Source organism: Leptidea sinapis, chromosome 1, assembly GCF_905404315.1.
Source record: "Leptidea sinapis chromosome 1, ilLepSina1.1, whole genome shotgun sequence".
NCBI lineage: Eukaryota > Metazoa > Arthropoda > Insecta > Lepidoptera > Pieridae > Leptidea > Leptidea sinapis.
In genome coordinates this window covers 3,772,719-3,791,483 of record NC_066265.1, presented here as the reverse complement: position 1 = coordinate 3,791,483, position 18,765 = coordinate 3,772,719, and the positions used below count along the sequence as shown (strand labels likewise).

General features: G+C 35.8%; 1 protein-coding gene across 5 annotated transcripts in view; it reads left to right on the top strand.

The window, feature by feature from the left end:
- The window catches only part of LOC126968329 (uncharacterized), a 131,060-nt gene extending 112,830 nt beyond the window's left edge, over nt 1-18,230 (top strand). For 2 of the 5 annotated variants that reach the window (XM_050813304.1, XM_050813313.1), the window contains exons 2-5: nt 8,017-8,353; nt 12,145-12,447; nt 12,902-13,021; nt 13,692-18,230. In XM_050813304.1, coding sequence (XP_050669261.1) covers nt 8,111-8,353; nt 12,145-12,447; nt 12,902-13,021; nt 13,692-17,924 — 4,899 coding nt within the window. In that variant the 5' untranslated portion in view covers nt 8,017-8,110 and the 3' untranslated portion in view covers nt 17,925-18,230. Of the gene's footprint in view, nt 1-8,009; nt 8,354-12,144; nt 12,448-12,901; nt 13,022-13,691 lie in introns of those variants that run through there. The other 3 variants (XM_050813294.1, XM_050813330.1, XM_050813322.1) reach the window with 2 other exon arrangements.
- Nucleotides 18,231-18,765: the final 535 nt, after the last annotated feature.

Genomic DNA, 18,765 nt, shown 5'->3' with positions numbered 1-18,765 from the left:
TCAATAATCTTAACAATACTAGTCGGTACTTCGTTCTTACACAATCCCTTATCGATTCTGTTTTAATTCGATTAGTTGCACTCGTCGTGTACAACATGGAACCAATTAGATTTACCTCACATGACGTCATCAATCGTGTTTCTACTAATCACGGCTTACGTTTCGAGAATTAATTGAATTTTGTAGGTCATGCGCCTCTTAACTTGAGATCTATAGAGCGTTCTTAGCGTAATTTTATGAAAATAAGGGACGACACGAGCAGGACGTTCAGCTTATGGTAATTGATACGCCCTGCCCATTACACTGCAGTACCGCTCAGGATTCTTGATAACCCCCAATAATTCTGAGCAGCATTACAACTGCGCTCGTCACCTTAAGACATTAGATGTTAAGTCTCATTTGCCCAGTAATTTTACTAGCTACGGCGCCCTTCAGACCGAAACACAGTAATGCTTACATATTACTGCTTCAAGGCTGAAATAGGCGCCGTTGTGGTACCCATAATCTAGCCAGCATCCTGTGCAAAGGAGCCTCCCACTGGTATGGCTTGAGCTCTATAGAGCGTTATTAGGCTGAAACCAATAGAGCGTACTTAGATTTTGCTCATATTTACTTACGTAAAACCTTGCTGAGTGTTATCTTAGCATAACCGTTGATTTCGTTTTTATTGTCATTTGACGGGTGAATTCATGCTGAGCCTAAGCTAGGACAGCCAAATGCAAAATTCAATGCTTTTTATCACTCTAATCAGCTAAGTTTAACGTAAGTAAGTCTGAGCACAGTCTATGTACGCTCTATAGATTTCAGTCTAAATCTTATAGAGGAATCTATAATGTATAGTGGTCGCCCAGAGGTCGAAATTCGACCATAATAAGTGCGGTCAAAACACAACTGAACGAAAACTCTGCCTAATAGACGCGTAGGCAGAGTTTTGCTTCAGAAAATTTTTAAGCGTGATTCTGAGTCTATTGTACGTAAAGGGTTCCACGCACGGTCAACCTCAAACGAGAACAAAATCTGATCAAAACTTGTTATCAATGCCTCTTCAACAACCTCAATGATAGAATTGACCTCAAATTTAGCTAAGGTTCTGGTCTAAGATATTGAACGATGTTTATCGATAGTTGATGTTTCTGACAATCTCTAAAAGCTCAGTCAGTATTTCGCAAAGGTTGCTCAATAGAACATCAGTTTCATAGAATGAACTTAACAACCGATTGTTAGATTCCAACAATACAATATTGTTACTGATTCGAAGCGTCTGTAACGAAACCATTGATCATAATATTATGCTTGCATTACAAGACGGTTGCAAATTGAATTCAAAATATTAAGATGTTTATATGCACAAAGAATCACCAATCTTTCAACTAAAATATTCGTTCCATTCAAGACCACATTCTACTATTGCACAACCTTAAAGTATATAGTAAAATTTACATAACTATATCAGTCATATACCATCCCTAAAATCTTTAGTAGTTTTCGCGTAATTGTAAAAAAAATATAAATATCTTAGTTGCTGATATTAACAGTTATACGGAAAGAAAGTAATGTAAACCTTAAAGTATATTGCAAAATATTTTTTTTAATTTTATTTCATTTGGAATAGAAGCGACATTTAAGGCTGATCTTAATAGAATATGTACCTACATTCGGATTTTAAATAAATATTTGGATAGCTTTATATTATACATTTATAAAACAACTCAATTCAAAATATATAATTTACCATGTCCAACCAATGTTATACTGTCAATTTCCAAATTTAGAAATGTAGATTATAAATTCAAATATCCTTGCACGTCTTGTGTAGCTAAGTTAGGTAACGATTTGGGGTGTTTCCGATTTGTGAATGAGCTGTGGAAATTGCCTAATCGAATGGGTTGTAATAACTGTTATACAAAACCCGTATCTCGTGAGTAACATAAAGAATCCGCCTCTAGATTTGTTCTCGGAAACGATGACGAAAGCTCCGCGTAAAAGCTTTAACCTACTCAATGTAACTTTAGCAAGAGGAAAACTAAACTCAGAATCATTGAGGAACTCGAGAGCATTTTTAAAACTTTGTGAACGTATTATTGATTTACTCAATTGGTATTACGTTTAGAAATGTAAAATATATTTTAAGAAAAATAATGTAAATTAAAGATGGCTGGATTTGTATTCAATTGTTAGTTGTAATATAACAGTAATACAAAAGTTTATGGTTAAATTACTTGGATGTCACAACTTTACTTATCATCTTCATACTTCCTACATATTTAATAATAAAAAGGCATAAAAGGCATTTATTTTCTCAAAATTGATTCCTTTAGAATTCTTTTTGATGTCATTTCTTATACTACTAGATACTACTACCGCTTCGGAAACAAATGGCGCTCTGAGAGAGAAGAAGCGGTGCAAGAAACTCTCCCAGCATTCTTTTTTTACCGCTCTTTTCAATAAAAATATACAATATTGTACAGTCGCTATAAAATAATCACAATCTAGTCCCAGGCTGTCCGATCATTTAGATATTCAGCAGTGGAGTAATAGGATTTACGACAGAGCCATTTTTTTATAAAACATTTAAATTTATTTATAGATAATGCCTGAACAGTGGCTGGGAATAAAGTCCCAGAAGTAGAAGTGTATACATTTACCCTTAAAGCTATTATGTATCTTATGAAGCCTACTAGAATTAGTTACAAGCAATCCCTTATTTCTAGTGTTATAATACTACATTTATAGTCCAATTAAAGCTGTTATGATAATAATATCACATGAATGTTTTAATACCTACATATCAACAACCTATAACATAAATCCTCAATAAAAGATTCTATAACAGTTAGCTTACTGCTAACATTAAAAAAACAAGTCCTAGTAACCATAATATCATCCAAAGGAGTGTTATTATGAAAACGGATGATATAATGTACTAAATTTCATTACAACACTCGTTTGAATGATGTAATGGTTATTAGGACATTGGGTGTTTTAATGTTGGTAATAACCTAACTGTCTTAATCTTTAATAGAGGATTTAAAGCATAAAAATATATGTTAATCACGTGAGTAGCTGTTTGTAATTGATTATAACTTCTCACACCGTGTAACTGGATCACGGCTCCCATGTGAGAAGAGTCCCACGACTTTCTTCGATGACACGGTGTTGTATTACTTTATATAAGTTCACAAGACACGCTTGCTGACTCTCCGATAACTTATACTTACGTCTATAACAAGTTGAGAACTTATCAGATATAACTGATTAATAATAATTATTCTTGTAGTTGAGGTATCGCCAGCTTCTTAGAAATAGAAATAGATTTATACCATAGGAAGTATCCAAATGTTTTGAGTTTTATTTAGTGTTAATTCCGCCAATATTTGTCAGGAGGCATCCTCAGGACAAGTTGACTCGCAAAATCTGACACGAGACTGACAAAGTCAGTCAGTCAGTCTCGTGGCAGATTTTGCACGAGAATTATCTGATTTGCGGAATTAACACTAAAGAAAACTCAAAACTTTTGGATAATTATGGATATCCGCAAAGTAACCCCTACTTCAATAAATTTTATACCATGGGGAGTGAAAATAACATAACATATTGCAACAACACTTGGTAACCGTTATGGAGCTACATCAGTTCGTAAAGGGGCTTTGACATGGAGAGAAGAACTGATAAGAAACTCCCATCTTTTAAATCACATAACAACTTGGCCTACTTGTTGAAAAAGCTTTGATATATTTCTTGAATTTGTGCTCAGTGAGTCCTATATATTTAAATCTATAATATGTTTGACTTTGAGAAAAAAGCCTTACTATGATGGGATGCCGGCTATATTATGGGTACCACAACGGCCCCTATTTCTGCCGTGAAGCAGTAATGTGTAAGCATTACTGTGTTTCAGTCTGAAGGGCGCCGTAGCTAGTGAAATTACTGGGCAAATGAGACTTAACATCTTATGACTCAAGGTGACGAGCGCAGTTGTAGTGCCGCTCAGAATTTTTAGGGTTTTTCAAGAATCCTGAGCGGCACTGCATTGTAATGGGCAGGGCGCATCAATTACCATCAGCTGAACGTCTTGTTCGTCTCGTCCATTATTTTCATAAAAAAAATAGTAATTATATAGAGGATAATGATACATGGTTCTTGTCTCGTTTCGCGCAAGCTATCTAAACTTGTATAATATTAAATTAAGTAGGCTAAGATGATTATATGACTTAAAAGATGGGCTGAGAGTTTCTTCTCCCCATGGCAAAGTCCCTTTATGAACTGATGTAGCTTCCAGACGTTTACTAACGGCTGTTTTCAATAACGTATCTCTAGTTACGCATATATTGCTATCACCGTTTAATGACAAGATCTTATCTATTCTTAGTTATGTCCAATATAGCTATAGTCCAATGCTATCTGTCGTTAGGTGAAATGTAAGTAAACGTAAAAGGATAGATTAATCTACCTCTAGTAAGTTAAACAAAGGATAGATAGGTTATTGAAAACGGCCGTAAGTGTTGTCAAAATATGTTATGTTATTGTCACTCACAACGGTAAATAAATATATTTCAATTCTATTAAATAACAAACTCCAATAGTTTGAAGTTAGCGATAAATCTAAAAGCAAAGAAAAACCTGCAGGGCTAGATCTAATTTTCTCTTACATAGAAAGCAATTTCAAGACCGTACCTAATACGGGTATGAGCAGACATATCTACGTAATCGGAGTGAATCACCTTTAAAACGATTTCTCATTACGATAAGTCTGTTTAAAAACGTTTTAACAGACATTTCCGTTCGATGGGTACAGTCACGTTATTTACATAAGTTACAGCTTTCTTTACGTAGGTATACTAGTTTATACGGCGAGACAATGGCGTGTTTTGTAATACATATATGTGTCATATGCTAAAACCGCAACTAATTTAAAAATACAGTCAGATACTAAACGAATTAAAAGTAACTTTTACACGCTTTTTATTAGATTCACCTGTATGTATGTTTGTTTATAACCGACTCATTTGGGCGCGATTTTGAATAACTTCAAACGGCCAGATTTCATTCAAACTTCGTAGATTTATGGAGGACCGATGGCAATACATGAATTTGATAGAATTATTCCATTTATCAATTTTTTTAATAAGATTTCTGTTAATCTATATAATTTTAGTTTGGTTTTCTATAGAAGTGTTTTTTTCAAACTTTTATTTATGTTTTTTTAATATTCTTATGAGATAATGTGACGAGTTGAGCAAGACGTTTACGTGATGGTAAGTGATATGTCAATATCTTCTTGATTGAACCCAAAATTTTGTGTGGCATTACAATTGCGCTCGTTACTTTGAGACATAAGAATGATGTTAAGAGCGGCCATCCCGTCATACTTTTCAAACAAACGGTCTTACGTGATTCCAGCGTCTTAAGGAATCTTTCTTTAAAAAAATACAAATTACAAATTTCTTGAAACTAAATACAGAAGTACAAATTTCTTGAAACAATATCAGTATAACCCTCCAAACACCTGTTTCATTGCACAAATTTTACATGAACTTAGGCCGATCATAATGTACTTATAAATTTTAAAAATAAAGAAAACCTTGCGATAGAAACACCACTCATGTAATGGAGATTCTATATGAAAAACATTTTTTTTTTCAGAAATTTGTATGTTTTACTCAAATACACGTACTTCCTGGAAGAAGTTGTATTGATTTTTTACACTATTTTTCGTTCAATGTTATCGCTTTCTCTTGCTTGTCGTCAACAGGCGGTATTCTATACAAAGATTATATTCACTCTTAAAAGACTTAACTGTCTTAAAGACCTCAGCATTTTTTAAAGTATTTAAATATCAAAAAGCTTACACTGAAAAAATAGATACAAGTCATACAAATCCATATAGATAATAAATACTGCCAAATTAAATCAATTTAATGTAGTAAATAAAAAGTAATAAAGAGTTAAAAGAAATAATAGAATTGCGTTTTAAAATAAACGATTGATCAACTGATATTAATGAATCATTAACTATAACTTACAACTGAAGAGGCTTAAACCAATACAGTACAATCTATTTGTAGTTCATCCACTTCTAATTATGCTACTATATAAATCTACTACACAGATTTTAATTAAGGCTTATTTTTCTTATCTAAAAAAATATTGCTGTGTCTTCATTTAATATAAAGTTTTAAGAAATAACAATTTTATAAGAACTACGTCAGTCATGTGTGTACTCGAACGAAGTCGCGGGAAAATATACCTACTGACAACGTAATACAAAACGTCAAACAAAATCAAGAGCCCACAAATCAACTTGAGTGTTAATAATTATAAAAAATACAGATTCCTATACGAGACGTGGCTGGTACTCGTAATCCCGAAGAAATGTCTGTGAGTCATATTACAAATATGTCAAAATCATAAAGGAATTTGGTCAGCTTCCTTCACACACATATTTGTTTATTTAATATGAGGTAATGTTCCAGATATTTACGGATTAAAGTATAGATTGGATTGATAGTTTTTTCTTTTATTAAGACGAGTCTTACACATTTAAACAAGACACTTTTTAAAGGGTTAAGACTTTCTAAACGACTTCTGAAAACGTGCTCTGGAAAGGTCAAAGAAACGATACATCGAGTTAACTAAAATAGTAATAAAAATTTAACTTTTACGCAAAATCTAATGTTAAAAGACAGTAACGATTACACGCGTTTTATTTAGATTGGTATGAATTATTGATTAAGAATTAGTTTAATGTACTATCAACTAAGTTGATCGTGAACCACATTAAATTCATTTTCGCTTCAAGAGTCAAAATTCGCTTGAACATACATTTCCTACATAACTGTAATCATTTTATTATACACTGACTGTCTTAGTAAAAAACGCAATGTAAAGTTAGTCCATGTTTAAAATTACTTCTCACTGTCATGTAATAATTCTTTAGTGACAAAGGTAAAGTCTTTACTTTACCTTACTGTGAGTTTTCTTTTTGTCTTTACAAAAAGTTTTAAACATGGAGTAACTTTACACTGCGTTTATTAATAACACGCTGACGGTCCACCAATCGTCATATATTATTTTTCGTGCAAATATAAACCTTACTGTTTTTATAATTTTAAAAGAATTATCAGCAAATTGGGTCATGTAATGGAAAGGGCGTACGTATCAGTTCAATGTGTTGATAGTGCCGTAACTTTTTCGTAAAAAAATACATATACCTACAGAAAAGCGACCAAAATATTCGTATATTTCTACGTATTCTGATAACAAACTCACAGACAGGTTCTTCTCAGTCACAATAGTAAGTAGTAACATACTATTAACGGTTGTACGTTAACCTGTTTATCATTCGAGGTGGTAACAATATTGCCGAAACACCAAACATCTTGTTTCTAAATTATCAGCTCCATGCCACACGTTTTACGCACGTGTTCAAAAACAAAGCCTTCAAAGCTTTATCGACTCGACTAGTTTTAGAGACTATTGAAATATAAACAAAGAGATAAATAAAAGAAAGAGACATTCAGAGGCTTAAATAAGATAAAGAGGGATAGACATACACGTGTGTTAAGTTAACAATAGATTGTAAAAACCGTCTCTACCTGGAAGGTAGAGCTAGAGGCACATCTAACGCCTCCACAGGCCATGGAACTATACAGTCAGTTTCCCTGTAAGCCTCTAGTACGACGATCGTTTGATCGCGATCGCTAAGTAATCACTAATAATTAACTAAGTGATTAAAATAAGCATCAAGTGATTTGTACAAGTGACTCAAGCCGGCAGTTGTTTGATAGCTTCCCATTTATTAGCCACCTGTCGTTTTCTACCTGCAGTATCGTTGATACAACACCTGCTACCTCCAAAGATCTTCGCGCCAAAAACGATTAAAACTTTCGTAGTTATACCCAGCGCTCCGAACCGAATACCCATGCATAGTTATATTGAAAAGTTTGTAATAAAACGTGTTTAGCTTACTTATGACCATATAAGTTGGACGTAGACATTGATTGTGAATATGTTCAGTGTAGATGTATCGTCTTACGTGATGTGAGTAAATATTGGCTGCGGTACGTGGATTTATTCAAGTGTTCAAGTGCGATGAGGACTTGTTTGTGAAATGATCAAGTTTCGTTATAAACGTAAGGAGGGAAGCGATGGAGGCAAGAGCGGGACGGCAATTCAGAAGCAGAAGATCGAGGGTTTGAAAGACAGGGAGCTATTGCCTCCGAAGGACATGTCGCTCACTGGATCTCTGGCTGGTGTGAGACATAATACACTTCCCCGGTCGCGGCCACCCTCTGGAAGTATGAGGGAGACATCTGAATCTCTGATCAGTCCAACTACACTATCATTATTTAGAGTAAGTCATTACTTATAACAAAATTAATATAATTATAATGAATTTTCTTAAAAACACATGATCAAAGTGATTTCCCCTTAATAGCGACATATAGAAAAGTGTTAATGAACACATTCTTAGTTTAATCTGTTTAGCAGTTTAAGTTAAAGTAGAATTACTAATAAAACTAAGTTTTAGGTAGATTGCAGTACAAATCAAGAAACTTTATATTATTAATATTGTCATGTTCCCTAGAGGAAAAAATAGATATATAACAGGCCAAAAACCACAGAGGTTTGTTGAGCATGATAAGTTATAGAAATTTAGAAAATACTATAATTATGCATAATTCAAAATTTTCTTATATCTATATAATATATCAATGTACAATAAAAATAATTGAGTATCTAAGAACACAGAATGTATTTAAAATATACCTTCTTTACTTGTTTGAATGCAAAGCCTGTTAATTTGATTTTCAGCTTAACAACTATTCAACTATTTTAAATACAGATTCTGCGAAAATTATTAAAATCGTTTCACGTTATCTGCGAGTACATTATCGTTAGTAATTTGCATTTCTTTGTGTGAAACTAAAGTTAATTTGAGAACTGTGCTTAAAGTCGTGATCACGTCTAATTAAAATAATTAATTAACAAATGTAGTGATATACGAGTACGTGATTAGAAAGGCACATTAATGGCGATTTGCTGAATGAATTAGCCAATTACAATGATGTTCTATTAAGCTTCGTAAAGTGTAAATTGCCTATATGTTCAGCCTAGTATGTACTCGTAGTCATAAATATAGATAAAAAAACAACTTTTGCAACTAAAAAGCATCTCCATTACATAAAAAATTCTCATCAGCAACCATTGGTTTGGGAGTTACGATACGCACGTTAAATTATAACACCTTATGCGTCTGCGGTTCAATTTAAAACCTCCATCGGTTAATTTTGTAATAGGCGGGGTCGATCTCCTGCCTACAAGTAACTGACAAAAACCTTTTATAGTTTCCTTTACACTTATTAAAAGGAATTTTGTGGAAAAAAGCTTTGCAATTTGTCAAAGATGTTCCAGAAAATGGTACAATCATTCTTTCTTTTTACTTAGAAATTTTACTAATGACAAACATGCATCTTGCAGCGATCTTTTGTTTCTAACCATTAAAGAGCACAAAATCAAAGTCTCCAAGCAATTTGTTTCAGAGTAAGTAAAACAAGGCAATTGTATGCGTAAAGAAGCGCTACTTGAGGCCGCGCGCGATGAATACGCTATTGTTTCGAGGAAGACGCTTATGCTTATAAAGATAACGCGTATAGCATGTATAAAACTCCTTTCTTGGGGTTAAGGCGATTGGACCTACAGTTTTTCGGACTAAAAAAGTCATTATCTTTCAATTGAAAAATTAGATACGCTGATTTCTTTGTTTGGGTGTATATGAGACTGAACCGTTGCGCTTGGCTAAGAAAGTATGTTCTGATAATTCTTAAAAAAAAGCAAGTCTTGTAATTCCTATGGTGTTGCATGACAATGTAGGCCGCGGCGAACACTTAACATCAGGTGACACAATATACTCTCGTATGTCCTCCTTTTCCATAAAAAAAATAAAATCTACTCTCAAAAATAAATATATGAACCTCATCATAATGAGGGTTTTGGACTAAGGACGTACTCTTAAAAACGAGAGGATTCGCGTCGCTAGTAGAAAACGTAAACATTTTATTAGTAAGTAATAAATAGTAAGATTCAAATTTAAGTAGCTGCACTTTTCTTTTATTATGCCTTTTCTTATGCTTTAAGTATTTAATTCATATTTAATTAATTACAAAGCGATTTGAATCGTAAAAATAAAACTCTATATACTCTTATTACTGTTGAAAATGATTATTAATTACTATTAAATTAATATGTTTTTTTAAGTAAGAAACATTTGAAATAATTTACCAGGCAATCAGAACTTAGCAGGTAGTTTGTGTGAGATTCACACGCAATAATAGGTCGTGTTCCCATCTTTCTCATTTGCTTCATTATTATGATCTATATTTTCCGTATATAGAAAACAAGCACGCTTTTTGTTTCTATAGTTTATGATGATATATATGACGTTCAACAATTGTTTATGGTATAAAACAAAATAAGGAATAGTTACCGATACCTATAATAAATTCATGTCTTTGAATTTTTAAGTTTTATAATATAATCATGGGCAGCGGGGATTACTTACCATTGGAAATAGAATTCCAACCAAATTAGAAAAATTGAAATTGAAATCGTGTACAAATTAATCTTTCGTTGGGAGCGGAAGGCACGATGCACGCGTCCGCTGTTGCACCGGATAATAGTCACTATTGTCAGTATATTAATAAACTTATAAATCGATCATATAATAATGTTAAATAGATATATATTAAATATAATATAAATATTTAATAGATTCTATATGGAAAGGCATAGTGAAATTGATAATTGATGTATTCACTTATATATACGAGGTGTTTTGTTGACGTTGATTAAATAGCAAAAATTCATTGGCATTCTTTTAGCATAATCATGATCGTAGGGTATTTTCCGTTGATCTAGAACTATAAAATTTTGCAGGTAATCTGTCTTATACTGCAAGTATAAGGAAAAGTCTGGAAACATACATATACAATTGCAGTGTCTTCAACAGCATTTATCACGAGGAGTGTTCCGAAGAGCTGTTTAACCTGATTCCTACCGCCGAATTCCACCTTCGCACGACACGCCACAAGTTAGGATATCATCCCCACCATCTGGATGTGTGGCGGTCCTCCACGATGCGGTTTCAAGGAGCTTTCTTCCTCGTACTACAACGCTGTGGAATGAGCTTCCTTGTGCGGTGTTTCCGGGACGATACGACATGGGTACCATCAATAAAAGCGCGTACACCTTCCTTAAAGGTTGACAAACAGGGTCTTTATGCAAGGAAAGGCAGGGCGTGTAATATTGGATATCGTATGAAAGAGCTTCATTGGGGCAGGCTTAAATTGATTTTAATTATGTTTATGATGTGTTTTTTTTATTAAAATAAGGGAAGAGACAAGCAGGACTTCCAGCTGATGGTAATTGATACGCCTTGCCCATTAAAATGCCGTGCCACTCAGGATACTTGAAAAACCCATAAATTCAGAGCGGCACTACAACTGCGCTCGTTACCTTGGGAAATAATTTGTCAAATCTCATTTGCACAGTAATATCACGGCTACGGCGCTTCAGACCGAAAAACAGGAACGCTTAGATATTACTGCTTCACCGCAGAAATAGGCGCAGTTGTTGTACCTATAATCTAGCCGGCATCATGTGCAAAGGATCCTCCCACTTGAAATATATTTCGCTTATGACGAAGAAAATAAACCTTTTCCCTTTTCTTTATCCCTCGGCGGACGAGTCCGACTCGGTTTTGTCCGGTTTTATAATAATTAACTTCTTGATTGTTTCTGTGCATGAGCCACCTTAATTGTTAAGTTGTATAATAAGTAGGCTAAGCAATATTATTATTATAAAATGATTTTAAATATGGGCTGGGAGTTTCTTATCAGTTCTTCTCCCCATGTCCTAGCCTCTACGAACTGATGAGCTTTATGAAGTTTACCAAGTTTTGTTGCAATATGTTATTTATATCAAAAACTCTTACTTTTAAAATAATTTTAGCAGCGTCTCATACAAATTTTATTGCAGCGTATAATAACCATGGAATTATCTTAGTTATACTAGAAAAGAGTATAAAGGCTAGTTTCTTTCAGAGGTACATGATCACATGATATAATGGTCCTCTCTTTGTTCCAGGAATTATTTGCCCAGTTGCAATGGTCAGCCGAACGGGCGCCGGCCGCTGATTCGTTGCGACGAGCCCTGGGAGGCGGTGGCGCCAGGTTCCAGCTGGGATGCATGGCAGACGCGAGCGAATGCTTCGAGCATCTTCTGCTCAGGGTCCATGCACACGTTGCCCCTGGCTCTGGAGACAAGCGAGACGACGACGCCTGCCGGGCCCCACACTGCGTGCCCCATAGGAAATTTGCCATGATGCTGGTAGAGCAGTCAGTCTGTGGAGCTTGCCAGGCCACCAGTGAACCGCTACCTTTTACGCAGGTAATTGCAATTATGCCTAAACTTTCACAGTTGCAATTTACTTGTATCAATGCTAGACTTACAATCGCTTAATAAATTAAGTTCTTCAAAAACGCCCAAATGACGTTCTGTATTCATGTAAATTAACTCCTTATATGGTGGCAGTAATGTTCAAAGTCTATTGTATACACTTATAATAACCTCATTGATTATTGAGCGAAATGTGCGAAAGACATTTCGTCGGAGATGTATCATCAGGATCACAACGTGTCCTGGGAACATCCCGCAAATAAATCATTCTACAGTTTGGTATTTACATAACCGACTGTAACTAATGCAATGTGTTGCTATCTGGAAACGTAAAAGTTATGAACCAATATTTTTTTTTTTATTTCAATATAAAATATAGACGAAGAGCAGAACCGAAGTCACACATGGAACTTGTTTTTGTAAATGTTATTATGTAAAATTCCAGATGGTTCACTACGTGTCAGCCACAGCACTAACTGCTCAAGCGGCGTTAGGAGAACATGGCGATAGTTTCGGATTACTGTTGAAAAAGGCGGGAGGAATGGGAGATATTAGAGATTGTCCTGTAAGTATAAAAAAATTAAAAAAATATTATACTTAAATCGTAACTTTGTTATAAAATGTAATCTTTGGTATCAATTATAGAAAAAGGCTGCGTTATGAGTCAGTAGGGCTCAGTAGGGAAAACATACGCATCCTAACCAATATCCTTACGGGGCACTGCAGATTAAGCAAACACCTATCAATTGTCGGATCACCTCAGAGATTGCAGAGCGTGTAGATTCTGTAATAGTGCAGTTGAAACCCCGTTTCATATTCTCTCTGAATGTGGTCCTTTAATGCGTAAATGCGTAATAAACATAGCATCTCTTTGGGAAGATTAATTATTCAACCACATGAAATATGTCAGCTCACTGCAAAACTTATAATAAAATTCATGAAAAGAATCAATCACATTAATAACAGGGTACTGAACCGTCTTAAAGCCGCTTCACCAACCATAATTACAATAGAAATATCAAGGGGTCACTTGATGATGATATGTGATGATCCCCGCCTCTAAATTTAAGATGCAATGCTTATCTAGTGTATTTTACATCTGGTTCAGAAACGATTCACGATGTTACGGTGGTTCTTCAGCACGTAGAAAATCAATTACAATACCTTAGTTAAATAACACTACCAATCACATAATATAAAAATTTACCTAACAGAACATTTTCAATTTCTTTCAGAATGCTTGCGGGGCCAAAATACAGATTTGCAGAACATTGATGAATCGACCAGAAGTTGTATCGATTGGAATGGTGTGGGACTCAGAGAGACCCTCAGCCGAGCACGTCGCAGCTGTCTACGCAGCATTAGGCACAGAACTACGTCCTACTGATGCTTTCCATGCCTGTGTTGATAGAGCTTGGGCAGCTCGAGCTACCCATCGACTCGTCGGACTTGTCACATACTACGGCAAACACTATTCCACATTTTTCTTCCATAGTAAACTTCGACTTTGGATATACTTTGATGATGCAGACGTCAAAGAGATTGGCCCGGAATGGTCTCATGTCGTTGAAAAGTGCATAAGAGGAAGATTTCAGCCTCTTCTTTTATTATATGCTGCAATCGATGGCACGCCGTGTGATACTCGACATGCCCCTAAAGACGTAGTGCCATTCCCTGCTCCAGAACCTCGTAGAGCCATCACACCAGCACCAGAGAAGCCTAATCCTAGTTTTGCTCGTCGTGCTATGACCCCAGGACCAGATAACGAAAATGACTACGTAAGTAGAAAAGCTATGGAAAATATGATAGATGCCCAAAATCATCGTAGGGCTCAATTAGCTCGTAGCCTCAGTACTAGTTCAGCTTCCGATACCCAGGAGAGACCTCGAGCTAGGAGAGATTCAGGAAACTGGAGTGGCGATAGAAATAGTGCTTCGTCCGCTTCTTCTTCCACTGTTGAAAGTCCGTATATGTACCCAAGAGGGCGAGGTTCAGGTAGTATACCTAGTAGCCCGACAAGAAAAGGAGAATTATCTAGTGGTGGTTCATGTGACGCTGGCTATGATTCATACTCCTTATCTTCAACGGATAGCCTCCCACTTCAACAAGGTTTACGACATAATCTGCAGTTGGCTCAAATACCTGAACTGACCACTAAAGGAGATTGTGAAGCTTTATGTATGGAAGCCGATAGATTATTAGAAAAATCGCGCCATGCTGAAGATTCTGCTGACTATGAAACAGCTTTAGTATTGTGCGATGCAGCTGCTACAAAAGTTAGAGCAGCCATGGATGCCCCATATAATAACCCCCACACTATGACTTTTGCTAGAATGAAACATAATACTTGTGTCATGAGAGCTCGAAGTCTGCAACGAAGAATGGCAGGTTTTAATAGAGTAACCGAAATTCCTCAATTAGCACCAATAAGAAATACAAAAGGGGGAATTGAGACAACTCCTTCTACTATAGAAATATATGCCACCCTTCCGAAGAAAAAGGGTTCTTCGAAAAAATCAAAAAATATTGAAGACGATATTGACAACCCCCCTCGTGAAAGGCCTCCTAGACATAAATCTCGCGAAGATGATAAAACAAGAGATAAACGCTCTAGAAGTGAAGATCGTGGTCGTGCCAGAAAAGATATATCAATAGCACCAGAAAAGAAGGAGGAAATAGTGGAAGATAAAAAGGCGAATAAAAAGCAACATAAAATTCGTAGGAAACTGCTCATGGGTGGGCTTATTAGAAGAAAAAATAGATCCATGCCTGATTTAACAGAAGGTGCTGATGCAAATAAAGATAATGTTAACAAAGAGAAGCCCATAGCATCGGTTGATGATGGGGAAGTTGGACGTAAGAAGAACAACGACAAAAATAACCTGAGTGGATACTTGTCTGAAGGTCATTTAGAATATACTGCAGGCAGTGGTACTAATCCCAATCTTGAGAGAAGCAAGCTTATGAGGAAGAGTTTCCATGGCAGCGCAGGTAAAATATTAACCGCCGCCAAAGTGCCTCCTCCACCACCATTGCGAACAACTTCTCAGCTTAGCGGGTCTAAGTTTGAACCGGAAGTAAATGAGCATATAATACAGAACCGACCACAACAACCTTTGCCTCCATCAGTTAATGGATACGGGTATTCACACGATAATGAAGAAGATGGTGGTTTTTCAGAACAGTATGGAGATGAACCACAGTCGTTACCATTTATGCCTACTTATGACAATGATCATGGTAATCCCTACAACACTTTTGACGATTCTCCAAATACATCGCAAAATTTTCACACAGTTGTTACACAAGCAATGGTTCATCAAGAGCAAAGTCCCGTTAAAAGAGAAAACATAGGCAATATATTGCCAGCACCGCATAACATGCAAAACCTTTGTAACGTATTTGATAACGGAATAGATGTTGTCGATTGTGCCATGCCTCTAAGAAAATCGCCGCACATGTTTGAATTACCTCCATATCCTAGCCCCTTAAATTCTGTAAGCCATTCACGACAACCTAGCGAAGAATTTCCACCTCCACCACCACCAATAGATATGACACCATTGCAAGAAGAACTAAGTAAGTTAAATACGATCCCTGATATGAATTATATTCAGCAATATAACAATGAACCAACTGTTTGTAATGGATCACTGTTAGCACAATTACAAGAAAAGAGGAATGAAATTCTGCGGAACGAAAGTTCTCCACAGTCAAATACAATGGATACAATAGGTACCTCGGGCGACACTTGGCTAAAAGAGTTGCAAGCTAAACAAGCTGCATTAAAGCTTAAACGTTCTGGATCAATAGAAGGCTATCTCTCCGTGCCTACTGAATGCGCTTCACAAAAAGCAGAAAATAATGGTCCGAATAAGGTTAAGAATATAGCTTCAAGATTTGAAAGTAGCCATATTTCACCGGTGGATAATGAAAGATCTCATATGGGCTATCTTAACATGGGTTCCAATCGCGATGTTATCAACTGTTCAATACAATCTAACAGTAGCTTGTATAACCGTCGCTCATCTTCATCTTCGTTAGATAATAAAGAAAACGAAAATGAATTTAACCCAACAAGAATTGCAAACAACAGCAACTACGGGGATCGACTGAAGCCTAAAAAGAAATCAGTATCCTTTTGTGATCAGGTAATATTAGTGGCTACTGCCGAAGATCAAGAGGATGATAGTTATATACCAAATCCGATTTTGGAAAGAGTACTTAAATCAGCAATGAATAAAACAGAACTAACGACAGTTCCACTCCAATCTGAGAAGCCATCTCTGCATAGACAGGAATCCTTTGACAGTCAGTCTTCACGCTCCACAATATCATCACTATCGCAAACATCTTACCCTAATGACTCATCAGATTATTATAAGCTACAGAATTATCCAACATACCAAGTGGCTCCTATAAGACCACAACAACAGTTCAATTCACAAATCCCCGATCAAACAAATGTGACACAAAATATTCAGTCTAGCAATCAAATATATCAAGCATTACCTGCAAATCCAATAAATAACAATAATCCTGTACCTTATACGCAACCTCCATCAGTATATTCCAACCATAATAATGTAAGCCCTCCAAATTTCAGCCAAACTCCTGTCAACAGACTAACGCCAACGGCACATAATCCTCAAATGTCTTCTAAGCACGTACAAAACCTCCAGCGGCCATTAACCAACACATACCCTCATGCGCAACAGAATCATCTGAATGCGACTAATCAAACGCCAAGTAACACTTATTATCACAGACTGCCACAGCACTGTACAACTCCTATTCCCATGCAAATGACTAACTACGGGGCAACTAGGCAAATAAATCAAAATAACCAAAACAACAATAATCTAGCATATCAAAGTGTACCCACCAACTCTCCAGCTTACCAAAGCTATCACAACCCACCGACTAGCTATGCTAACTCTGATTATTCTAGTCGATATCCACAAGTAAATAGCAATAATCATTATAATATCCATTCACCGTACCAGAGGGTTCCTCCACCACACGGAGAGATGCCTATTGAAAGCCACTCCAAGCATCAAAATATGTCGAACAACTACTGCCATGATCAAAACTCTAATCAGTCGCGTTTTCCGGAATCGAGGATTGGCAACCAAATACAACGCCCTCCTTATATAAATTCCGAAGCAAATCCAATGGATGGGTTAGGACAATTCCATCAAAATGGTTACGGCCATAATCCCTACCAGCTTCTACCGCCACCAAAGCAGATGCAGAAAAAATCTGTTTCTTTTGAACCAGGCACCAAAGGTGGGACAGATTCGCCTCTACCACCACAGACGAATGGTAATTACTCGAATGAGAGCCAACTATTACCAAAAGCGTCGAAAGCGCTTTGCAATCTTTGTCGTAAAAAAACTGTAAACCCACCGGCGACCTATTGTCCAGATTGTGATTTTTACATGTCCAGGTTTAAACCGCGGTCGTAACTAGAATAAAATAAAACTAAGAATTTCACTAAGCCACCGAATATAATTTAAAATATTATAGTTGTTTAAGAATGTAAATGATTTTATATTTATGAATTTTGACTGATCTCACTGAGAATATTATAATGTGGAATTAAGATGGTACTGTTATATCCTATTTATAGATAGGCAAACGATTCTTATTTGTATCTATGTTGGTACCTACCTAGTACATGTTGTAAAAAGTGAATATATTTTAGTAGATTAATGTTTTGTACTTAAATATTTGTAATATTTTAATAAAAATAAATTGCTTACAAATACAAATTTTCTTTTCATTCACTTCATACCGAAATTTAAATACTCCAATTAATGCCCCTTAATTCAAGGACTCCAAAACAACTGAGCAAACACGCACCAAATAACAACATTGATACCAGACCGATCTGAAACGACATACGTAGCTGTTGAAAACTAGATATTTATTCAAGATTAACACTCTCATACGAGCTCTGTTATATCATAAGGTCATATACCTATTCGAAGACCGGGTACAGACGTAACATTTTGTACTTTTCACCTTTTATTTCATTCAAATATTAATTGAAGTATCAACAATAAGGAGGATTAGTTTCTAAATTACTTTATCTTTGGCCTTAAGGCAGGTTTCTTCTATCGGTCTGCCCACGAATATGGATTACGATACTGCTGATTCTCGAGATTTCTTAAATCGATATTGGAGTGTAACAAAGAGCAGGTCATGTCTTCTACAACTAACAATAATTTGTAAGAGGAATCAGATCTAGACTAGACGAGGGCCAGTCCGCTCTTGACTTCCAACAAAGCATGTTCATTGATCGTG